The sequence below is a fragment of the Oryctolagus cuniculus genome, chromosome 11, assembly GCF_051225735.1.
Source record: "Oryctolagus cuniculus isolate XC-2025 breed Fujian yellow rabbit chromosome 11, ASM5122573v1, whole genome shotgun sequence".
Lineage (NCBI taxonomy): Eukaryota > Metazoa > Chordata > Mammalia > Lagomorpha > Leporidae > Oryctolagus > Oryctolagus cuniculus.
This window is the reverse complement of record NC_142877.1, coordinates 120,353,462-120,378,455: the sequence shown is the minus strand read 5'-3', so window position 1 is coordinate 120,378,455 and position 24,994 is coordinate 120,353,462. Positions and strand designations below refer to the sequence as shown.

At 60.8% G+C, this 24,994-nt stretch overlaps 1 protein-coding gene across 4 annotated transcripts in view; it reads right to left on the bottom strand.

Moving 5' to 3' along the window:
• FBLN1 (fibulin 1) overlaps positions 1 to 24,994 on the bottom strand; it is a 74,664-nt gene that overhangs the window by 12,972 nt on the left and 36,698 nt on the right. For 2 of the 4 annotated variants that reach the window (XM_051840583.3, XM_089307737.1), the window contains 2 exons: positions 7,402 to 7,544; positions 5,394 to 5,525 (listed from right to left, as the gene is read on the bottom strand). In XM_051840583.3, the coding sequence (XP_051696543.1) occupies positions 5,394 to 5,525; positions 7,402 to 7,544 (275 nt within the window). Of the gene's footprint in view, positions 1 to 5,393; positions 5,526 to 7,401; positions 7,545 to 15,262; positions 15,699 to 24,994 lie in introns of those variants that run through there. The other 2 variants (XM_051840584.3, XM_089307738.1) reach the window with 1 other exon arrangement.

The following is a 24,994-nucleotide window of genomic DNA, read 5'->3' as shown; positions in this document are numbered from 1 at the left end:
GGTGGGGGGCTGGGCCCCCTCGCGCCCTGTCTGGCGCCCTCCCTGGCCGCCTGTGAGACACCTGCTCCCCACCTGCAGCCTTCTGCCTGCTCGGGAACCGCCCATGTCTTAATGCCCCAGCCACTCGCCGGCTGTGCAGCTCAGACACGTGCCCACGGGGACCTGCCTGCCCAGACCTCACTGAGCTTCCACGGCCACCAGCACCCACGAGCACCCACGGGCAGGGCAGGCCTCTGGGGCTTCATCTGCTTCCAGCTTCCTGCTGGGGCTGGCACAGTCCCACTGTGGCGACCCTGCAACCCACGAATGCTGAGCGGCGACATTGACCAAACTCGCATAGCCGCAGCGTCTGGGCTGAGCCATCCCCAAACCCTGCGCAGAGCAGAGCGGGCAGCAGGCGCCCAGGGGCTCAGAGAGGTGGGCAGCCTCCTCTCCACTGCACCGTCTCCTCCTCTGGGGTGGCCACTGTGGGGGCTGCGGGGACAGGCTGGACCCTGCTGACCCTCCCTGGCCACGACCTGGGGCCGCCAGGTGTAGTCCAGAAAGCTGCGCTAGGTGTGGAGCGTGGCGTTCACATGGACAAGGCCACTGGTGCCACAGCAGGGCCAGCTGAGGCCATGGGGGCTGCCCGGGAGGCCTCTGGGTCCTCCCTGAGCTGGGCTCAGAAGCTGTGGCTGTGCCCATCTGAATGGCTCCCAGCCCTGAGCCCGGCGGGCGTCACCAGCTGTGGGCCTGGGGGCTGTCACCTGTACAGCGGTCACGCGGTCGGGGACCAGTGGCATGAAAGGTACTTGCTCCCCTTCACCTTCCGGCTCGGCCCCTGGGAGACCCTCCCCGCTAAGGGGCAGCCAGGCCCGGCCCAGCGCCCTGGGAATGACTTGGCTGCTGGCCAGGGCGCGGCCCGGGTGCCAGGGCTGTGCCTCCCGGAGCACAGAGGCAACTAATCCCTGGGATTGGCTGTGAAAGCCAGGACAGGCCAATCACTCGCCACCAGGAGGGGGCGTCGGCGCTGTTGTTTTAGCTGGAATTTGTACCGCGCACTGGTCTGAGGCCAACCCAGGGCGCAGGGCAGGACGGGGGCGGTGGGGGGGGGGGTTGGGGGCCGCTGTTTAACTCTTTCCGGGGCAACGGTCTGAAGATGATGACCCGGCCCCTGCTAAGTGGGGTGACTACAGAGGAGTACAGCCAGACTGGTCTCTTGGCTCACAGCCCTTGTACTGGGCTGTGCCGTGCACCAAAGAGCGGGCTGTGCATGGTGCCCCCTAGGGTTTTGCAGTGCACAACACGTGCTCTTCTCTCGCTCTCTGAGAAGTACACGGGGAGGAGAAACGTCTCCTGTGAAGCAGCTTTTCAGCCGTGGAAATGGACGACAGGATGCCAGGGAAACCGGCTGGATCTGGAGCCCCAGTGAGGAGTCCGGCCTGAGGCACGACCTGCACCAACAGGATGATCGGACAGACTTCACTGTCCTGCCGCGGGCCCCGGGGCGACTCTTGGTGACCAATCCTGGCCCCATCCCGCCTGCCTGGCTCCAGCCAACGGCTCCCAGGGGGCCCAGGAGCTCCCACCACGGTCCCCTCATGGTGGCTTGTCCACGGCACAGGAAATGCTCCTAAGGGAGCTTCACTGGAAGGCTAGGCTCAGAGACGTCGTGGCACCTGCCTGACGTCACACAGCGAGGATCCAAGACCCAGGACCAAGCCCAGAACAGCTCGCCGTGGCTGCCGAGACTCGACCGTGCTGTGCCCAAAAAGACCGCCCGGGCCCTCAAACGTTTGCAAACAGCGAATGCACAGCAGGGTAATGATCCTCCCGCCCTCACGGAGGACATTTAATCCCGTCACATAATGGGCACGGCTGCGTCCCTCTGGGGGCGAGAGCGCGGGCGAGGCCAGGTTCAGAGGCTCCAGGGGTGCTCAGCGCAGACCTGTGGGGGTGTGGCCCAGGGAGGCAGAGGGTAGGCTTGGGCTGTGCTTGCAAACCACAGCTCAGTCACAGCGGTGGGACCCTGGGCCTGCCCGCGAGGTCAGGGAAGGCAGCACCCACTCCTGACCACAGCGGGGCATCCTGGGGGTCTTCACTCCTAAAGGGCTGGACCAGGGCGGGACCCGCGGCCAGGAGAGCGCCCCCAACACAGAGCCGGCTGCTGCTGACAGAACAGGGCCCAGGGGACTCACACCCTCCCCAGCTGGGAGACCCTGGTGAGTGATTTTGCTCCCTTGGCCTCAGTCTTTTAACTACTCAGTGGGGACAGCATCACTTCCTGCTCTGTGGGCAGCACAGACGCCCCCCGGCCTGCAGGGGGCACCACCAAGGCCTGGCCCTGCCGCCCCTTCCGCCTCCCCGTCCCCCCTGCACGCGCTGGGTGCTGGAACAGCACCAGAAGGAGCGGGCGCCCTTTCAGCCCCCGCCTCGCGCTCTCTGGCTCACTCTCCTTTGCATCACCTCTTCCGAGAAGCCCCCGTGACTGCTCCACTCACTGTCCCATCTGTCCCATCCCAGCCTGGCCCACAAAAAGGCACGCCACCCGCCCCGCGGGTAACCACAGCCCCGGGGGCCCACGGCTCTCTGCTTTCTCCTGGCCTTGCTGAGGTTTTGAACGGAAAGTTTGGCAAAGCCGGCCGTCGTCAGAAATACATGAAAGAGAGTTACAGAGAGTGGTGGGCGGGCGGGGTGGAGGGGCCGAGGCCCAGCTCCCAGCTGCTACCCGGCAGCCCAGCGAGCGGGGGCTGGGGGTGGGGGGGCGGTGGCCTCTGTCCCACCCGCAGGCTGGCAGCACCCGGCCCACGCCCGCCGGGGCCAGGCTCACCCGTCAGTCATCACTCAGGAGTTATTACCGGAGCCGCCCGGGAGCTGCGCCCTGCAGAGCCGCACTCGGCAGGCTCCGGCGGCCTCGGGCGCTCCCGGGGCGCGCGCACGCATTCCTCGGCCTGGCTGACAGCCGGGAGAGGAGGAATGCAGGGGGATTTGCAGAGACAGCGGCGGCTCTGTGCAGACGCTTCTCGATCCCCACTAAGACCCCGTCTTTAGGGCGTTATTAGAGGGAGGCCCGCCCTCTCGGGCACTTGCTCCTCCCTCCTCTTGTCCTCCCAGAGGGCTCCACCCCTGGCCGTGCGGGCCTCACGCACCAGCACGCAAACTTGCAGCAGCTTCGCCCGGGGACAGCCGCCAGCCCTGGCCGAGCCGGGGAGCCGGGGGTGTGGGGGGAGCCAGCTCCAGCCTCGCTCTGCACTGGCCTCGCTCCTCCTCCGGCCCTCGCTCCCGCCACCCTGCCACAGGGCCCTGGGTGCCGCCGACTCCCGGCTGCTTCACACGTGCGAGTGCAGCTCGGGCCCCGCCCCTCCCGCCACCGGGCACCTAGCGCCCAGGCGCCCCGCACCCATCCTGCACGCACCTTCCCCGCCTGCAGGAAGAGCTAGTCTCTTCCTGTCTCCCTCGCGCAAGGAGTGTGCAGGGGGTGAGTGCTCCGAGCACCCCGCTGTCCCCAGGCGCTGAGTCTGGCACAGGGCAGCCCCTGCCCCAGGGGCCAGCCCAGAGTCATGTGCCAGGGTGGCTCCCCAGGGACAGGAAGCCCCCAGGGCACAGCAGGTGCCGCAAGGAGGAAGGGGTGGGAAGCCCAGGACCAGGTCCCAGGCAGAGATCCAGGGTCAGCACCAGGGCTCCGGACGCCAGACACGGCCACAAACGCGGCCGCGGGCCCAACCCGGCTGCGTCCCGCACCTGAGAGCGGACACTGGCCCAGGCGAAGTCCAGGCGCCCAGCAGCCCAGACATCCTGGGGAGCGGCCTGGGCGCGAGAATCCTCCCAACAGGCAGCTCCAGCCGGGACCAGCGCAGCCAGGGGAGGCCACCCGCGCACCTTCTGTCCCCAGGAAGTCGCAGTCGAGGGCGACACCTCCACCCCTCCCAGGCACTGGGGGCTGCCCCACCTCCCACAGTGCCCTGGATCCCCGGCCTGTTTGCCTGCTGCAGAGGGAGTTGGAGGTGGACGCAGGGAGGCCCCGGGCTCGGCCCGGCCAGGGTTTTCTGCTCCGTGCTGGGGAGCAGGAGGCAGAAACACCCAGGGCAGTCCGTGGCACTCGGGTCCTGCTCTGGCTGGCTGCTGCCCAGCGCTCGGCCTGGGTCACCCAGGAGGGATTTAGCTGGGAACGGAAGGTGCAAACACAACAGAGGGCCCGGGCCTGGCGCCAAGCACAGGGTGGGCCCACGGCGGGCTTCTGTGGGCTGGGGCCGGGGGCTCACCCCCACCCTGTGAGGCAGGACAAACCCTTGACCCTCCACCCCCACCCCACCTACCCCGAGGACCTCTCCATCGAAACTCCCATGTTACAGCAGGGGAAGCTGACGCCCAGCGCGGGCAGGACCCAAGGGCAAGCAGCAAGTTTTGTGGCTGCCGCGGACTCGATGGTGTGCCCTCCCCTTGGGGTCCCCGCGAGGGTTAATGCACCATTAACCGTAATTAACTAATTATTCTTGCTGCCAACTAGCGGAGGAGGAGGCTGGGGGTGTGGAGCCCCCACATGACTCAGGGATGTTTACAACATGCAAACCCATTTAAGAGCTTGTAAAGTTGCTATAAATGGCTCTTTGGCAACAGGGGAATAACGATTCCCCCACTAACAGCCGCCCGTGCAACAACCGTCGGCCGGGGCTGCGGGGACTGGGTTCTGAGATCCAACAGCGCCCCCTGGAGGCCACGGCCTGCAACGCTCTGTCCCTGGTGCACTGGTTCTGGTCAAGACCCCGGCAAACACAGGACACGAGAGACCAAAAGGCCCCGCCTCCCCCCGAAACCCCGGCGGAGGGGCTGAGGGCAGGGACGGCCTTCTACAGCCAGCATGGCAGGTGAGACCGCTTTCACCCCCGTGCATCTGCGTGCTTCAGGAACAGCGCGTGGCAGAGGGGCAGATGCTGTCCCAGCAAAGGGCGCCCTCAGCCCCTCCCCCTGCCGGCCAGAGCTGCCCACGCGTATTTTCCCACACTCACTCCCCTCTCCCCTCCCGGTGTGGGCCTGGTGACCTCTGCTGGCCTCACCTTTCCCCTTCCCTCACACCCAAGTCACAGCCTGCAGGGAGGTGGCGCCGGGGGCTCCACTCAGAGGGGCTGTGTGGAGGGGACGAGTCCGGCTCAAGGAAGGGCCCAGAGCTCAGGTCTTCTCCTGCCAGCCCGCTGTCCCGCCGCTGTCTGTCCCCCGACCCACAGGGCCTGTGCCCAGCCTGGGTCGAGCGCTTTCCTTGGGTGCTGTTGCCACCCTTATTATAGGTGGGGAGTCTGAGCCCTGGGTGGGGGTCGCCCAGGGAGCCGGCAGCTCCAGCGCAGGGGCTGTGCCTGGGGACAGGGTGCACGACAGGCCCGGGCTGCTTCTGTGGGCGTGGCGGGGGCGGGGCCACTCACCCACGGTCATGCCATCCATGTAGCGTTTGATGATGTCGAAGGACTCCCGCAGGTTCCCTTCCGTGATGTCGAAGATGATGTCGGCCTGGTTGGCGGGGTACAGCGGCGTGACGGCCCGCAGGAAGACGATCTCTGTGGCGAGAGGGCACGGTGTGGGGGAGGGCGGCAGCGGCGGCCGCAGGCCCCAGCCCAGGCCAGAGACTCGCTCCTTGGGCCATGAGCACCCAGCACAAGGAGCCCCTCCCGAGGCACCGTCGCTGAAGCCATAGACCCTTGCGTGGAGCACCGCACGCCGCACGGCCCAGAGGAGGCACGGAGCTGCAGCTGGCCCTGGGAGCCCTGGGAGCCCCGACCTCCCCTCCCCTCCCCTCCCCCTGCTGCCAACAGCCCCGGACCCCCTGTAAGAGGGACAGGAGGAGCGGTGGCGCTCTGCCGGGGGCACCGTGGGCACTGCAGCTTGTCTAAGGCAGTAGTGATGTGCCGCGGTGTGAAAGGTGCACGCCTGGGGCGTGTGCATGCGTGTGCACGTGGGTGTGCATGTGTGTGTGCACACATGTTCTCATGGCCGACCTTCTGGCGATGGACGTGTGTACACCTTACGGTAGCACACGGGGCCAGTGTGTGTCTCAGGCAGCCGTGCTGCACCTGTCTCCTCATGTCTGAGATTTCTGGGCTATGCCTTTCACCTGCAGCTTTGCCGGTTGCTGCTGCTTAAGGGGCCTGCACGGCTCAACCCCCTCCCCCAGGCAGCTGGGATCCGTGCTGGGAGGGATTTGTGATTGGTCGCATGAGGGCAGCAAGGGCCGGAGTGCAGAGGCTGGGCCAGGCCGGCTGCTGGCCGGTGCCTCTTCCAGGCCACCGCATGGTAAAGTGGACAGAGCCCTGGCCTTGCGTGGTCCTGGGGGAGCAGCCCTGGCTCTGGGCCTCAGTTTCTCCATTTGCAAAGTAAAGGAGGCAGCTGCTGGTACCCACCACGGGTACTTTGGCGGGGCACACAGCGCCCCCTGTGGGTGACCAGGCCGTGGATCAGCCCCGGCTGGAGAGGCCGCAAGACGAGCCACTAGGGATTTGGGAAGGATTTGTGTGTGGTTTGGGGAAACCCATCATTTTGCTCAAAGCAAACGCCAGCGAGCGATTCCTCCCGGCCAGGCCTGGGCGCCCCAGGGGAGAGGCCGCGCCTGTCCTGAGCACAGTGGCAGGAGGCGGCGGTGGGGGGCACAGGGGGTCCCTCCTGCCCGCCCCCCCCCCTGGCCAGGCAGCCCTGGCAGCGTCCACACAGGGTGTTTCCCGAGAGGGCAGAGGCCTCCACCACCACCACGTTTGAGCCTGACTCGCGGGGAGCTCCGTCCTAACGGGGGCTCCTCCCACGGTCGGGGCCGGAGATGCGCAGGGGGAGGTGGCAGCTGCTCACAGGCTGTGCACCCTGGAAGCGAGGTGGACAGAGCAGTGCTCCACCCACGGCCTCCGCTGGGCCCCGGGAGCATGGTCTCAGCCCTGCCCCGGACATGCCGCTGGGGGCGGCGGTCCACAGGGCACGCCGTGCACTCCCAGCCGAGCTCCTCCAGCCCCGTGTCCCGGCCTCCAGGGTGATCTCCCGTCTGCTGCAACTTCCAGGGGCTCCCCACAGACTCGGGGGCGGGGGGCAGCCCCAACTCCAAGTTCACGCTCTGGCTTGGTCTCCAGCCCACCTCCTGTCGGCCCTGCTTTGTGCAGCCAGAGCGCTCGGCTTGGTTCCTCAAATGTCCACACCAGCCCACTCCCCTCCAGGCCTGTTGGCCCAGCCCGGCCGGCCCCTCGCTCGTCACCACTCGGGCTTCCTCCCGGGACCCCTCCCCGACTTCCCAGTGCCTGGCACAGAATGGATGCCCATGGCCGCCTGCGAGGACGGCTGTGGCCGGAGAGAGGCGCGGGCTGAGGGCCCCTGGGGGATGTCTGGGCAGTGGGCAGGTGCAGAGGTGGGGGGAGGGCTGCATTCCCCGCCCCCAGCCCCCCCAGCCACGCCACTCACCTTCAGGGTGGCTGAACTCACGGAAGGTGGGCAGCGAGATGACGGTGTGGGAGATGGTGTGCACGGGGTCCAGCAGGCAGGCCATGTGGCTGGGGCGGCACGACTTGATGCAGCGCACCGTGTCGGTCTTCTCCTGCCGGAGCCTGCGGACAACCACAGCACATGGCACTGACGGGCACGTAGAGACCGCCGCTCCCACGGAGACCAAGCTCTGGGAGTCGCGGGAGTGGCGGCGGCCAGGCCCCAGGGCACCTGTCTCAGGCAGCTCTGCCGAGGGCTGGCTGCGCCGGGGCGAGGCCTCCTGCCGCTTGTGCAGAGCAGGTGGGAGCCGGACACCAGAGGAGCCTCCTGACTCCATCTGCCCGGTGGTGGGCAAGCAGGGCTGTGACCGTGGCCGCCGGCATGGACTGAGCATCAGTGTGAATGGCTGCAAAACACCTCCATCCACGCGTGTGCTGGGCGCCAGGTGCCAGGACACCTCCTTGGGGCACATGGCCAGGCTAGCAGGCGTCACAAGTGAAGGGGGACAGAACAGGTGCCGGGTTTGACCCCCAGCACAAAGAAGGCAGAGCCGCAGCCCCGGGCAGCAGGGGGCAAGGAGCAGGCCTGTGCTCTCACACAGGGAAGCTACAGTTTCACTTTGCCAGACACAGCTACCCACATGCAACTGTAGTTTGAAAATACTACACGGACAATTCCAGAAATAAACAGTTGATACATTTTAAATTGTGCGCCAGCCCCCTCTGTGCAGCCCAGGAAGGGCTCATCCTGGAGTTCAGCATATCCACGCTGTATGCGCTACCCGCCCGTTAGCTGCTGTCTCATCATTAGATGGAACTGCTGGGCACGCGTTTCGATAACCCTCACCCTGCTTAATAATGGCCTCAACGTGCGGGAGCAGTGATGCCGACAGTCCCGTCGCAGCGCACGTTAGAACTGTCCCATTCTGTTATTCCTGAGTTACCGAGCTTCATCCCTGGGTTGTGTGTCCAGGAGAGAAGCAGTGTCTACAAAGCCTGACACTCGCCACGTTTTAGGCACCCTCCGGGCTCGTGGAGCGCGCCCGCCCTGGATAAAGGGGACTTCTGCAGAGGTTAGTGCGTTGTTATCAGACAAACATCTTTGTAACCGCAACCCAGATCCAGAAAGAAAACTTCCAGCGGCTTCCGGCCGCCCCACGCGCGCCAGACTGAGTTCAAACCCTCTCTCATCCCGCTAGAGATCCCCGCCTGGAGCCCACAGCAGCCCCCAGCTGAGGCTCTTTATGATCTTATCGCACAGCTGTGCATCCACAGATGTGTCCATTGAGAAGTTTTTGCTTTGGGGGCCAGTGTTGTGATACAGTGCGTTAAGCCTCCGCCTGCAGTTCCAGCATCCTGTATGGGCGCCGGTTCGAGTCCCGGCTGCTCCACTTCCCATCCAGCTCCCTGCTAATGTGCCAAGGAAAGCAGCAGAAGATGCCCCTGCACCCACGTGGGAGACCCTGATGGAGTTCCAGGCTCCTGCTTCAACCTGGCCCAGCCTGGCTGTTGCAGCCATCTCAAGAGTGAACCACTGGATCAAAGATCTCGCTCGCCCTCTCTGCAACTCTTTTAAAATAAATATATATACATTTTAAAGTTTTTGTCCTGCCTTTTAAGCTGCAGGTTTATTTTCCGTCCCTTTCCTCGGCGTACAATTGGTGAAAGACCCCAACGCATCTGAGCCGCGGAGTTTCCCAGTGTGGACGCTGCCAGTTGCACCCTCGGGGCACAGTCCAGGATGCTCCCACACCCTCCCAAGTCGTCACGTTGGCAGCCGGGGCCAGGCCTGACCCGGCCAGGCCCAGGCCCATTGGCAGGGGCACGTGGTTACAGGACAGACAGCTCACACGAGAAACGCAAGACCAATACTTGATCCTTCCACTGCACGTGCCGGGTTTTAGCTTGAGGAACCCGCTCTCTGTCATTCTCCAAAGGACTGTTCTTTATTTATCTGAGAGAGACAGACAGACACAGATCTCCCAACTTCTGGTTCACGCCCCACACGCCCCCAGCAGCTAGGTTGGACCAGGTCAAAGCCGAGAGCTGAGAACTCCAGCCAGGTCTCCTGCTGGGGTGGCAGGGACCCACGCACTTGAACAACCACCCTCTGCTTCTCAGGTGTCCGGCAGCGGGGGCGGAAGCAGAGCCGGCCCCTGACACGGTGCAGGCGTCTTGGCCAGCTGACCCCGTTGTTGGCGGACAGTCTGATAACTGAGTCCCTGCTGTGTTCTTGCCCGGTTGCCCGTCATTTGTCCTTCGCCCATGCTTAAAGTGCAATCATTTTACAACATCGTGTCTTGCGTTGGCTGCTCCGGGCTGATATCCTCAGATATGCGGTGTGTCCTTCACTGTGAAGCTGCAAACCTTTCAGAAAACCACGCAGGCTTCCCCGAGCTGTCACTCACGGTGTTTCCCGCAGGTTTTGAATATCTACTTATTCTACCTATCTGTGCGTTGGATCTTCTTTGCATATCTTGAATATTTGTTACTTTTTCTCCAAGCCTTACATCTCTCTCTTTAAATGTGAAAGGCAGAGAGAGAGAGAAAGACAGTGATTTTCCATCCAATGGTTCATGCCCCAAATGAATGCCACAACTGCCAGGGCTAGGTCGGGCCAAAGCCAGAAGCCAGGCGCTTCCTCCAGTCTCCCATGTGGGTGCAGGGGCCCAAGCACTTGGCCATCTTCTACTGCTTTCCCAGGCCATAGCAGGGAGCCGGATCGGAAGCGGAGCAGCCAGGACTAGAACCGGCACCCACAGGGGATGCCGGCGCCATAGGCAGAGGCTTAACCTACTACGCCACAGCACAGCCCCTCACTCTTCATTTCTAAACAAACTTTGAAGTTTTTCACTTATTTTCTGGGTCCAAGGCTTCATTTCTCAGCTTTTCCTAAACCAGCCCCAGCTTTCCTTCGGTGACAACCTGGCCACGTTGTTGACACTTCCTGTTTCTCTGAGACTGAAGAACAGAGTGTGGCTCCAGCCCGTGAGAACGCCTCTCGGGCACGACCGGGGACACCAGCCGTTCCTCGTGCTCTTTTTCCTCACAGCCTGTGCCTTGCTTTGCCACGTAACGAATACCACAGCCTCGGGATGTGGTCCTGGAGGCCGGAGTTTGCCCCATGCTGCCGGCGGGTTTGCTTCCCTCTGGGGCCTTACAGGGGGTCCCTGCACCTGTGTCTGCTCCTGCACCTCATCGTCTAATGAGGAGCCAGTTGTCCTGGATTCGAGCCCACCCTTAGGACCTCCCTTGTCACTTCACGGCCTCTGTCTTTAAACACAAAGGCATTGAGTGAGAGGGCGCCCACGCGTGGATCGTGGGGACCCACTGTTCAGCCCATGGCACCCTGTATGGGTCTTGCAGGGTGGACTGTACCCTTCCAAACAACAGAAGTCTAAGTGCTACCCCCGGGACCCGCGCTGTGGCATAGCAGGTAAAGCCACTGCCTGCAGTGCCGGCATCCCATATGGGCGCCAGTTCGAGGACCGGCTGCTCCACTTCCAATCCAGCTCTCTGCTATGGCCTGGGAAAGCAGCAGAAGATGGCCCAAGTCCTTGGGCCCCTGCACCTGTGTGGGAGACCCGGAAGTAGCTCCTGGCTCCTGGCTTCAGATCAGCCCAGCTCTGGCATTGAGGCCATTTGGGGAGTGAACCAGCAGATGGAAGACCTCTCTCTGTCTCCACACCCTGCCCCCATAACTATTTCAAATAAATAAATCTTTAAAAAAAAAAAGTGCTATCCCAGCATCTGAGAAGGGGCAGCCTTTGCAAGGAGGGCCACTGCCGGCCCTGGAGTGGGCCGGGCCCCTGGTTCAGTGAGGGCGGAGAGAGCGCTGTGTGATGGCCGAGACGCCCAGCAGAGGCCACTCCGTGGGGACTGTGCAGCGAGGTGGCTGCGGCCCGGGAGCGCCCACGGTCGCCCAGGAAGCTAGGACGAGGCTGTCCCCGGAGGGAACGCTGGAAGAAGCTGGGCCAGCTCCTCGGCTGCCGCCTTCTAGAAGGGGGAAACGGGTGGCGTCTGTCACAGCACGCCGCCCAGTACCTCACCGTGTGAACCGACAACCGCACTCAACCTGGCTGCCTTGTCCGTTGACTGACTTCACGGGACATCGCTTCAGAGTCCCCCCCGGCTGGGGCTTCGGGGGGAGACTTCCCCATAATCCTCTGCTTCCCGAGACTTCCCACAGCCTCGTGTCTCAGTCCTGCTCCGTTTCCAGCAGTTTCTCCCTGTGTGAGCCCTCACTTCTGAGGGGCTCCCTGGTCCCTGCCCGGGCTCCTGCACACCCGGGCACCACCGTGAGCTAAACACCGCCCAGCTGCCTCAGCCTTTCCCCAGGGCGCCAACGCACTACCAGGGCACCTGCTGACCACCAGGGGCTTCCCACTGCCGTGTCCTGCCGGAGGCCACACCGCATGGCAGCCTGAATTCCCTGGGTGCGAGCACCTTAGTCACCTTGCGTGCCCGCACCTGTTCCGCACGGGTCTCTCTTTTCCCAGCTACTTGTTCTGAGAGGTTCCCCGTGAGGGGCCGGAGAGCTTTCAGAACTCCGGGTCTGCAGGCTGCGCCGGCCACACCCCCGACTCCACGTCACCCTCACAGCTTTTCCCTCCACACCACAGCCTGCTCCGCACTGGGGAAATCACAGAACGCAGGCCAGCCTCCAGGGTGCTCTGAGAAGGGCCGGACAAGGATCTAACCCCAGCAATGCCAGCCTCCTGCCAGCATCTGGTGCAGCACAGGGCAGGGGGCCCGGGACAGACCCCAGACCAGGCTGTTGGGGTTTCGATCCTGGCCCCACCAGCTGCCGACTGTGGGACTCTGGGTGTCTCTCCGCGCCACCGTGTCCCCACTCTGAGCAGGGACATTGCCAACACTTGCCTCACTAACTGACGGGAAGACTGACTTCAGGAACAACCACACGAGGGCGCTCCAAAAAGTTCACGGAAAATGGAATTAAAAGGTTGCTTTTGGGGCAAAGCAACTTAGAAATCCATGCCTAGGAGGAGCCTTGAAAAATTCCACAGAAAACAGGTATTATGAAAAAAAAACTCCCCACGGATTTCAGATTTTTTGCACGAAAATAAACTTATCAGGGCAGGCGTTTGCTGCCTGCCTGGGCTCAAGCCCCAGCTCCCTGCCGCTATGCGCACCGGGAGGCGGCAAGTGACAGCTCCGTCACGGGGCCACAGCACACACGGGGCCCACCTAGGGTTCTGCACTCATGGCGTCTGCTGCCTCAGCCCCGTCGCTGACAGGCATTGCAGGAGCGAGCCAGCAGACGGAAGACCTTTCTGTCTCCTCACCTTTTGAATGCAAACAGAAATAAGTAAATTTTTTTTGACAGGCTGAGTTAGACAGTGAGAGAGAGAGAGACAGAGAGAAAGGTCTTCCTTCCATTGATTCACCCCCCAAATGGCTGCTACGGCCGGCGTGCTGTGCAGATCAGAAGCCAGGAACCAGGTGCTTCTCCTGGTCTCCCACGGGGTGCAGGGGGCCACAGCAGAGAGCTGGACTGGAAGAGGAGCAACCGGGACAGAATCTGGTGCCCCAACTGGGACTAGAACCTGGGGTGCCGGCGCTGCAGGCGGAGGATTAGCCAAGTGAGCTGCGGCGCCGGCCTATAAGTAAATATTTTTAAAAACAAACTTTTTAAAGATGCATGAACTTTTGGGAAGTCCCCTGGTGTAGGCCTGGGCGTCCTGATCCGCATGGAATGACAATCACTACGTTTCGTCCTGGACAGTTTCCGTTCCCACAGTGACAGCCGGACAGGCACTGGCCTGGGATCAGATCGACCCGGACGCGCCCACACCTTCAGCACCGCACCCCTCGTTTAAGCCAATGAATACTCAGTTGCCTTCCAACGAATGGGGAATCCAGCACTCGCACCAGACTGCGCCCTGTGCCAGACGCGTCTCGTGCCAGGGACTCGGGTCAGCCACGAGGTGGCCCTGCACGACTTACCGAGGGCACAGAGCCCGAGACTCAGACGCCTCCTGGTCTGCTTCTCTGCACTGTGGCCTCTCGGGGGCGCAGCCTGACAGCCCAGGGCAGAGGCAGCCACGCAGGCCCCCCAGCCCCTGCCCCTCCCCGCACAGAGAATGGCCCTCCCCCCAGGCTGGGCGAGTTCAGATAGGGCTGCAGTCACTTGGTGGGGACGGCGGGGGCCCCAGTGGGCCGTGCAAGGGTCCTAGACAGCCTCCGAAGCCCCTGAACTCCCCTAAGCAGGTGCACATGCCGCGTGCACCGGCCCACGCAACCTGGGCAATGACAAATCAGCAACTAAACAGACAGCCGAGTCCCTGCCGTGCTTTGCTGGTTTCACAGGAGAGGAGAGATTTGAAATAAGCCTTGAAAACACCATCTACCCATCCACCCACCCATCCATCCATGAACCCATCCAGCCACCCACCCATCCATCCATGCACCCACCCATCCATGCACCCATCCACCAACCCATCCACCCATCCATTCATCCATCCATCCACAGATCCACCCATCCACCCACCCACCCATCCATCCACCCATCCACCCACCCACCCATCCATCCATGAACCCATCCAGCCACCCACCCATCCAGCCACCCACCCATCCATCCATGCACCCATCCACCAACCCATCCATCCACCCACCCATCCACCCATCCATGCACCCATCCACCCATCCACCCACCCATCCATCCACCCATCCATCCACCCACCCATCCACCCATCCATCCATCCATGAACCCATCCATCCATCTACCCACCCATCCATCCATCTACCCACCCATCCATCCACCCACCCACCCATCCACCCACCCACCCATCCATCCAGGCTTCATTCCTTCCTTCCTTTCATCTACCCATTCATCCATCTGTCCACCCATCCATCCACAGATCCATCCATCCACCCTCCCATCCACCCATCGGTGTGCCTCAGGGAAGGGGAACCAGAACAATCTGCAGTCAGGCTGGGTCCGACCTCCGAGGACTAAATCCCGCTCGGCTTCACGCCAAGGATTCTGGGGCCCTCAATCTACCAGCACACGAAACCATGAAGGATTCTGGGCAGACGCTGGAGGACCACCCCAGCTGCCAGGCAGAGAGCGAGCGCTCAGGAGAGCGGTGTGGGCGCAGAGAGAGAAGCAGAGGGTGCGAAGTGGCTTGGCTGGAATCGCGGCGGAGAACGACAGGCAGGTGGGTGGGGGCCCACGGTGAGGCACGTGACCGATGGACAAGGCAGCGCTGTAGCGTCAGAGCCCAGGGCCTGGCCAGCCGCTGGGAGGCCTTCTCGGGGTCTCTCTGAGGACACCCGAGACGCCTGTGGCAGGTGTGAGGCCAGCAGATCCCTAGGATCGCATTTCTTCAGCTGTCCTCTGCCACTTCCTGCCACAGGGCTGGGATCTGCAGTGGACGCGACACCCCCCCCCCCCATTGAGGCAAGCCCCTTGTGCCAGACGTGGGAGCTCCCTTGGCGTTTTCCCACGGGTTCGGGGGGGCTTAAGTGGACAGAACGGAAGGGCCGAATCTCAGGGCAGGGCTTTCTTGTCTCAGTTCAGTGCTCAGCTCCCTGCAGGAGGGAGAAGGCCACATCCCCTGGGCCGAGCCCCTCCCCTTCGGTGGGCTCAGCCTCCACATTGGTAAAGCGAGAGGGGTCTGAGGTGCCCTCTCTGCCACACCTCCACCCTCTGGGCCCTGCACAAAATGCAGACGCGAGCACCATGGGAAACGACCAGCCTAAGCCTCACGGTCCCCTTAGCGGAAGCTCCCCCAGGTCAAGCCCTCCAGGGCTGCAAGGGCTCAGCTCGTCCCCGAAGGGTCCCGGCCACGCCAAAGAACACCAGGGCACGCAAGGCAGGCGGGTGGCTGCTGAGACTTTATTGGCATCTCAAAGGGGTTAGGAAAAGCACAGGGCGGAGCCGGGCCCCAAGCGGGCGCTCAGAGCTCTGCGGAAACAAAGATGAAAAGTTTGGCCACAAAGGAGCTGACGGTGCCGTGGCGAGAGAGGTCCATCTTGACGGTGAGCAGCAGGTCCCGGGGCTCGGGCACCGGCTTGGTGAGCGCCACCACCCCGCTGTGGTGGCTCACCTTGCGGGTGGTGAAAAAGCCCTCCTCGTTGCCGCCGGTGATGGCCAGCTGCATGCTGTCCCCGGGCACGGCGCTGGAGGGGCCCATGCGGAAAACCACGGCGGGCACTTGGATGTTGGTGGGGAAAGAGAGGTGGTAGTAGGTTATGCGCAGAGGCAGCCGGGCGCACTCCTGATTCTCATGGCAAGGCAAGCGCTCACAGCGGCTGCAAGAAAAGTGGACAGAGAGACAAGGAGAGGGTTAGCGCGAGGGCAGCAAGCGGAGCCACAACAGTGCAGGCAAGCGGGCTGGCAGGGCCCCCCGCCGCCCCTCCGGCCTGCTCAGCCAACGAGAAGAGCACCCCTCACTCACCTCGGGGAGGCGCTGTGGACCTCAGGGTAGCTGACTCAGGCACTAGCCTCTTCCAACACCCTCAGGGGGCGCTGGGCGGCCGGGGGACAAGGGCCATGGCCCAGAGCACAGTGTGTCCCCTTCTCACGGCACAGCCCACCCCAGACGCACACAGCAGCACCCCCGGCCCTCGGAGCGCCCTCCGGGCTCCTGGCCTCTTGCCCAGACAGTGACAGAGCTACAGGGGCTCCTTGGAGGCTCACCCTGGAAGGGACTGTCTGCCTCTAGCGGTCAGGATGCTGTCCTCTGCATTCCTTGTCACACATTCTCCATGAGAGAAGAAGTGGCCACAGTAGCACTTCTCAAAGGAGGAGACCGAGCTCCAGAGACTGTGGCCTCCCTGGGTCCCAGAGGGACTGAAGGAGCCAGATCTGTGCTTGGGCCGTGAGGCCAGAACCCACCCCCATCACTCAGTCTGGTGCTCGGGGCCCGGTCCCTGTCTGCACCCACAGGGCCAGCTCAGGGCTTGGAACACAAATGGTGACAGATCTGTGCAAGATGAGACGTTCTAACTTCATGTGACAGAAACAGTGAAAGTTCTAACCCCCTGTGAGGAAGCTGGGGACACGGGCTCACCTCCTGTGACAGGACAGCAGAAGGTTCTAATGTCCTTGACAGAGAAGGGGACAGATCCTAACTTCCTATCTCAGAGGGAAGATAGAACGTAGCTTCCTGCAGCTGGCTGGGGACAGGTCCTAACTTCCTGTGATAGCATAAGGACTAATGTCCCCTTACAGGTCCTGACTCCTGTGACAGGATGGAGACAGGATCTGACTCCCTGTGTAGGATGGAGACAGGATCTGACTCCCTGTGCAGGATGGAGACAGGATCTGACTCCTGTGTAGGATGGAGACAGGATCTGACTCCCTGTGCAGGATGGAGACAGGATCTGACTCCCTGTGTAGGATGGAGACAGGATCTGACTCCCTGTGTAGGATGGAGACAGGATCTGACTCCTGTGTAGGATGGAGACAGGATCTGACTCCCTGTGTAGGATGGAGACAGGATCTGACTCCCTGTGTAGGATGGAGACAGGATCTGACTCCCTGTGTAGGATGGAGACAGGATCTGACTCCCTGTGACAGGATGGAGACAGGATCTGACTCCTGTGTAGGATGGAGACAGGATCTGACTCCTGTGTAGGATGGAGACAGGATCTGACTCCCTGTGTAGGATGGAGACAGGATCTGACTCCCTGTGACAGGATGGAGACAGGATCTGACTCCTGTGTAGGATGGAGACAGGATCTGACTCCCTGTGTAGGATGGAGACAGGATCTGACTCCTGTGTAGGATGGAGACAGGATCTGACTCCTGTGTAGGATGGAGACAGGATCTGACTCCCTGTGTAGGATGGAGACAGGATCTGACTCCCTGTGTAGGATGGAGACAGGATCTGACTCCCTGTGTAGGATGGAGACAGGATCTGACTCCCTGTGTAGGATGGAGACAGGATCTGACTCCCTGTGTAGGATGGAGACAGGATCTGACTCCTGTGACAGGATGGAGACAGGATCTGACTCCCTGTGTAGGATGGAGACAGGATCTGACTTCCTGTGACAGGATGGAGACAGGATCTGACTCCCTGTGTAGGATGGAGACAGGATCTGACTCCCTGTGTAGGATGGAGACAGGATCTGACTCCCTGTGTAGGATGGAGACAGGATCTGACTCCCTGTGTAGGATGGAGACAGGATCTGACTCCCTGTGTAGGATGGAGACAGGATCTGACTCCTGTGTAGGATGGAGACAGGATCTGACTCCCTGTGACAGGATGGAGACAGGATCTGACTCCCTGTGTAGGATGGAGACAGGATCTGACTCCCTGTGTAGGATGGAGACAGGATCTGACTCCTGTGTAGGATGGAGACAGGATCTGACTCCTGTGTAGGATGGAGACAGGATCTGACTCCCTGTGTAGGATGGAGACAGGATCTGACTCCCTGTGTAGGATGGAGACAGGATCTGACTCCCTGTGTAGGATGGAGACAGGATCTGACTCCCTGTGTAGGATGGAGACAGGATCTGACTCCTGTGTAGGATGGAGACAGGATCTGACTCCCTGTGTAGGATGGAGACAGGATCTGACTCCTGTGTAGGATGGAGACAGGATCTGACTCCCTGTGTAGGATGGAGACAGGATCTGACTCCCTGTGTAGGATGGAGACAGGATCTGACTCCCTGTGTAGGATGGAGACAGGATCTGACTCCCTGTGTAGGATGGAGACAGGATCTGACTCCTGTGTAGGATGGAGACAGGATGTGACCCCTGTGTAGGATGGAGACAGGATCTGACCCCTGTGTAGGATGGAGACAGGATGTGACCCCTGTGTAGGATGGAGACAGGATCTGACTCCCTGTGTAGGATGGAGACAGGATCTGACTCCTGTGTAGGATGGAGACAGGATGTGACCCCTGTGTAGGATGGAGACAGGATCTGACTCCCTGTGTAGGATAGAGAAAGGATCTGACTCCCTGTGTAGGATGGAGACAGGATCTGACTCCTGTATAGGATGGAGACAGGATCTGACTCCCTGTGTAGGATGGAGACAGGATCTGACTCCTGTGTAGGATGGAGACAGGATCTGACTCCTGTGTAGGATGGAGACAGGATCTGACTCCCTGTGTAGGATGGAGACAGGATCTGACTCCCTGTGTAGGATGGAGACAGGATCTGACTCCCTGTGTAGGATGGAGACAGGATCTGACTCCCTGTGACAGGATGGAGACAGGATCTGACTCCTGTGTAGGATGGAGACAGGATCTGACTCCCTGTGCAGGATGGAGACAGGATCTGACTCCTGTGTAGGATGGAGACAGGATGTGACCCCTGTATAGGATGGAGACAGGATCTGACTCCCTGTGTAGGATGGAGACAGGATCTGACTCCCTGTGACAGGATGGAGACAGGATCTGACTCCCTGTGTAGGATGGAGACAGGATCTGACTCCCTGTGTAGGATGGAGACAGGATCTGACTCCCTGTGTAGGATGGAGACAGGATCTGACTCCCTGTGTAGGATGGAGACAGGATCTGACTCCCTGTGTAGGATGGAGACAGGATCTGACTCCCTGTGTAGGATGGAGACAGGATCTGACTCCTGTGTAGGATGGAGACAGGATCTGACTCCCTGTGTAGGATGGAGACAGGATCTGACTCCTGTGTAGGATGGAGACAGGATCTGACTCCCTGTGTAGGATGGAGACAGGATCTGACTCCCTGTGTAGGATGGAGACAGGATCTGACTCCCTGTGTAGGATGGAGACAGGATCTGACTCCCTGTGTAGGATGGAGACAGGATCTGACTCCTGTGTAGGATGGAGACAGGATGTGACCCCTGTGTAGGATGGAGACAGGATCTGACCCCTGTGTAGGATGGAGACAGGATGTGACCCCTGTGTAGGATGGAGACAGGATCTGACTCCCTGTGTAGGATGGAGACAGGATCTGACTCCTGTGTAGGATGGAGACAGGATGTGACCCCTGTGTAGGATGGAGACAGGATCTGACTCCCTGTGTAGGATAGAGAAAGGATCTGACTCCCTGTGTAGGATGGAGACAGGATCTGACTCCTGTATAGGATGGAGACAGGATCTGACTCCCTGTGTAGGATGGAGACAGGATCTGACTCCTGTGTAGGATGGAGACAGGATCTGACTCCTGTGTAGGATGGAGACAGGATCTGACTCCCTGTGTAGGATGGAGACAGGATCTGACTCCCTGTGTAGGATGGAGACAGGATCTGACTCCCTGTGTAGGATGGAGACAGGATCTGACTCCCTGTGACAGGATGGAGACAGGATCTGACTCCTGTGTAGGATGGAGACAGGATCTGACTCCCTGTGCAGGATGGAGACAGGATCTGACTCCTGTGTAGGATGGAGACAGGATCTGACTCCCTGTGTAGGATGGAGACAGGATCTGACTCCCTGTGTAGGATGGAGACAGGATCTGACTCCCTGTGTAGGATGGAGACAGGATCTGACTCCCTGTGTAGGATGGAGACAGGATCTGACTCCTGTGTAGGATGGAGACAGGATCTGACTCCTGTGTAGGATGGAGACAGGATGTGACCCCTGTATAGGATGGAGACAGGATCTGACTCCCTGTGTAGGATGGAGACAGGATCTGACTCCCTGTGTAGGATGGAGACAGGATCTGACTCCCTGTGTAGGATGGAGACAGGATCTGACTCCCTGTGTAGGATGGAGACAGGATCTGACTCCCTGTGTAGGATGGAGACAGGATCTGACTCCCTGTGTAGGATGGAGACAGGATCTGACTCCTGTGTAGGATGGAGACAGGATCTGACTCCCTGTGTAGGATGGAGACAGGATCTGACTCCCTGTGTAGGATGGAGACAGGATCTGACTCCCTGTGTAGGATGGAGACAGGATCTGACTCCCTGTGTAGGATGGAGACAGGATCTGACTCCTGTGTAGGATGGAGACAGGATCTGACTCCCTGTGTAGGATGGAGACAGGATCTGACTCCTGTGTAGGATGGAGACAGGATCTGACTCCTGTGTAGGATGGAGACAGGATCTGACTCCCTGTGTAGGATGGAGACAGGATCTGACTCCTGTGTAGGATGGAGACAGGATCTGACTCCCTGTGTAGGATGGAGACAGGATCTGACTCCTGTGTAGGATGGAGACAGGATCTGACTCCCTGTGTAGGATGGAGACAGGATCTGACTCCTGTGTAGGATGGAGACAGGATCTGACTCCCTGTGTAGGATGGAGACAGGATCTGACTCCTGTGTAGGATGGAGACAGGATCTGACTCCTGTGTAGGATGGAGACAGGATCTGACTCCTGTGACAGGATGGAGACAGGATCTGACTCCCTGTGTAGGATGGAGACAGGATCTGACTCCCTGTGTAGGATGGAGACAGGATCTGACTCCTGTGTAGGATGGAGACAGGATCTGACTCCTGTGTAGGATGGAGACAGGATCTGACTCCCTGTGTAGGATGGAGACAGGATCTGACTCCCTGTGTAGGATGGAGACAGGATCTGACTCCCTGTGTAGGATGGAGACAGGATCTGACTCCCTGTGACAGGATGGAGACAGGATCTGACTCCCTGTGACAGGATGGAGACAGGATCTGACTCCCTGTGTAGGATGGAGACAGGATCTGACTCCTGTGTAGGATGGAGACAGGATCTGATTCCCTGTGACAGGATGGAGACAGGATCTGACTCCCTGTGTAGGATGGAGACAGGATCTGACTCCCTGTGTAGGATGGAGACAGGATCTGACTCCTGTGTAGGATGGAGACAGGATCTGACTCCCTGTGTAGGATGGAGACAGGATCTGACTCCTGTGTAGGATGGAGACAGGATCTGACTCCCTGTGACAGGATGGAGACAGGATCTGACTCCTGTGTAGGATGGAGACAGGATCTGACTCCTGTGTAGGATGGAGACAGGATCTGACTCCCTGTGTAGGATGGAGACAGGATCTGACTCCCTGTGACAGGATGGAGACAGGATCTGACTCCCTGTGTAGGATGGAGACAGGATCTGACTCCCTGTGACAGGATGGAGACAGGATCTGACTTCCTGTGACAGAGTGGAGAAGGATCTGACTTCCTGTGTGACAGGATGGAGACAGGATCTGACTCCTTGTGTAGGATGGAGACAGGATCTGACTCCCTGTGACAGGATGGAGACAGGATCTGACTCCTGTGTAGGATGGAGACAGGATCTGACTCCCTGTGTAGGATGGAGACAGGATCTGACTCCCTGTGTAGGATGGAGACAGGATCTGACTCCTGTGTAGGATGGAGACAGGATCTGACTCCTGTGACAGGATGGAGACAGGATCTGACTCCCTGTGTAGGATGGAGACAGGATCTGACTCCCTGTGTAGGATGGAGACAGGATCTGACTCCCTGTGTAGGATGGAGACAGGATCTGACTCCCTGTGTAGGATGGAGACAGGATCTGACTCCTGTGTAGGATGGAGACAGGATCTGACTCCCTGTGTAGGATGGAGACAGGATCTGACTCCTGTGTAGGATGGAGACAGGATCTGACTCCCTGTGTAGGATGGAGACAGGATCTGACTCCCTGTGTAGGATGGAGACAGGATCTGACTCCCTGTGTAGGATGGAGACAGGATCTGACTCCCTGTGTAGGATGGAGACAGGATCTGACTCCTGTGTAGGATGGAGACAGGATCTGACTCCCTGTGTAGGATGGAGACAGGATCTGACTCCTGTGTAGGATGGAGACAGGATCTGACTCCTGTGTAGGATGGAGACAGGATCTGACTCCCTGTGACAGGATGGAGACAGGATCTGACTCCCTGTGTAGGATGGAGACAGGATCTGACTTCCTGTGACAGGATGGAGACAGGATCTGACTCCTGTGTAGGATGGAGACAGGATCTGACTTCCTGTGACAGGATGGAGACAGGATCTGACTCCCTGTGTAGGATGGAGACAGGATCTGACTCCTGTGTAGGATGGAGACAGGATCTGACTTCCTGTGACAGGATGGAGACAAGATCTGACTTCCTGTGACAGGATGGAGACAGGATCTGACTCCCGGTGTAGGAGTGGAGACAGGATCTGACTTCCGGTGTAGGAGTGGAGACAGCTTCTAACTGCATAACTGGTCAGGAACAGGCGTAACTTCCTATACAGGGCGGGACAGGGCCTCATCTTTCGCCTCCTCAACACCAGGCCGTCACACTGGGAAGCAGGGGTCACAGGGCTTGGTGGGCGCGGCCTAGGCAGCTCTGCCGCCGGGCTGTGTTGGGATTCTCTAATCAGCAGCACCCTCCGCCCGGCCCTCCCGTCACACTTCTCGGTCAGCTTTTTCAACGTCCACGTCTCATCTTGGCTGACTTGGTTTACTTTGTACCTGGCACTTGATGTGAGTGGGGTCTCCTCTCACACCCTGTTCCAGGCTGCTTCTCAGCACGCTTGTGTCACTTTGGAAACGAGCCCTGGCACTAAGGCATCTGAGGACTGGACAGGGAATACTGGTAGGAGGGCTTCCAGAGACAGAGGCAAGACAGGAGGAGGGCATGGGTGCTCCTGGGGGGCAGCTCTCCCCCAGGGGTACCCAGACCCCAGCCCACGGGGAATAGGCCACAGAGCTGGGAGCTGGGGAGGGCTGGGGCCCAGGAACTGTGTGTGCAGCTTGTGTGCATGCGTGCGTGCGCGCCTCCACTGACTCCCAGCATTCTCCCCGTCGGAAGACAGAGGCTCTGTGACAGCTGACTCCATGGTGGGTAGCAGGTGGCAGGCTGGGTTTAGAATCAGCCTATCTCACTTCAAAGCCTGTACATACACACACGCACAAGTACACACGTACACAAACACACATACATGCACGGCTCAGCGGCTACAAGAGTGGCCTGAACGGGCCTGGTCAGCAGGTGGCGCTAGAGTCTCCCTCATGGGATCGCAGCTTCCCCACTCCGGCCAGTGTGGCCTGTCCCAACCAAGGCCAGCCTGATGGCAGAGGGAACCCAGCGCGACTAAGCAGGAAAGTGAGGTGGCGTGACGTCCTGGTACGGCTCCTACGACCATCGCACGCCGAGAGCAGGCCGCTCCTTCCTCCCCAACCCCACAGCCATTCCCAGAGGCCCCAGCCCTTGCCGTCACCAGGTGTTCCTGCGTGTTCCTGCCAGTCCACTCGCTACTCAAGGGCAGGGCTGGGGCTCCCTGCCTCTATCTCCAGCGCTGGGCACAGAGCTGACACCTACTATGTGCTCAGTGAAAGATGAACAGGATCGTCACCGTCCCGGCCCGATTCGGCTTCAGTGAGCCCCCTCCTGCCCCTGCCCTGCTCCAAACTCATCAAAACACCCGCGGAGTCCTAGCTACCGAGCGCAGCCAAGTCACCTGTCAGACGGGAACAGCAATGCCTGCTGTTGGCCGGGGGCGGGCTGTCGTCACGGGACCTACCACAGAGCAGGGCACTGGGGGGCACAGACCCCGGCATCCACAGACTTGTGTCCAGATCACACCACACGTCCCAGGCCACACCACGCACGAGATAACAACGAACCCCGACTCTGAAGTCCAACACATCTGATCGCAACGCCCAAGTCCCGTGAGTACCGCCCAGAGCCATCACACCCCAGAGGAAACTGCCCCCAGGGCCGTCCCTGCTCTCGGGAGGCCTGGCGCTCGGCCTGGTCTGACGCATGGCCACGGCTGCTGGCTTTTGTCCCTGTCTCTCACGTGCTCAGCCCAGCGCTGACCACACGCTGACCGCACATCGCAGGAGTCAGTCCCATCGAGGGGACGACGAGGGCGCTCCAGGCCCTCCAAGGCACCGGCCAGCTTCGGGAGGGAGCTTGTGGTCAGGACTGCGACAGCCCGGGGGCACCCACGAGGTCGAGCCCTGTGGTTTGCGGCACAGCATGCTGGGTCACGCTCCAGTGACAGCCCTTGGCCACCCGAGACGCTACCCGCATGGAAGCCAGGCTCAGAGAGAGACAGGGAGACAGAGGACCAGAGAGAAAGACACAATGCAGAGGAGCTGTGGTGAGGGCCGACCACGTACGTGCAGCCAGGGCCAGATCAGACGGGAGGCGGGGCTGCCAGTGTCAGTGTGCGGAGAGGGCGGACCCTCCTGGCCGGGCCACTGGCCTGCAGCCCGCCCGAGCTGGCTTATCCTGCTCCAGGCCACGGGGCAGTTCTCTGCGGCCGACTTGTCACCGCAGCTCCCCTGCGCCCACAGCTCCTGTGAGCCCAGAGCTCAGCTGGGATAGTCGCCCTGGGGTCTCTCAACCAGGGATCCAGACCCGGCTCCCACTTCCTACTCCCGAGGCTGGACCCCGGCTGGTCCAGGCCTCCCCATCAGGGAGGGGCCAGGGAGCTCCCCCGTGTGTCGGCAGTGCCAGCCCCAAACCCGCTCCTGTTCTGAGCCCCCTCCTCTCTCTGAGAGCCGAGCAGCACAGGCTGCCAGCGGCAGAGACAGACCTCGGTCTTCTCCCCAGGGTGGGTCCCCACGCTGATGACCACGCCCACCACTGGCCCAGGCCGGGCTCCTGAGCTGGGGTCCTCACCGCCTCACCAGGCAGGGCAGCTGGGTACCACGCCAGAGATGCAGAAGGGGCCCTGGGAGGCCCAGAGACCGACCCAA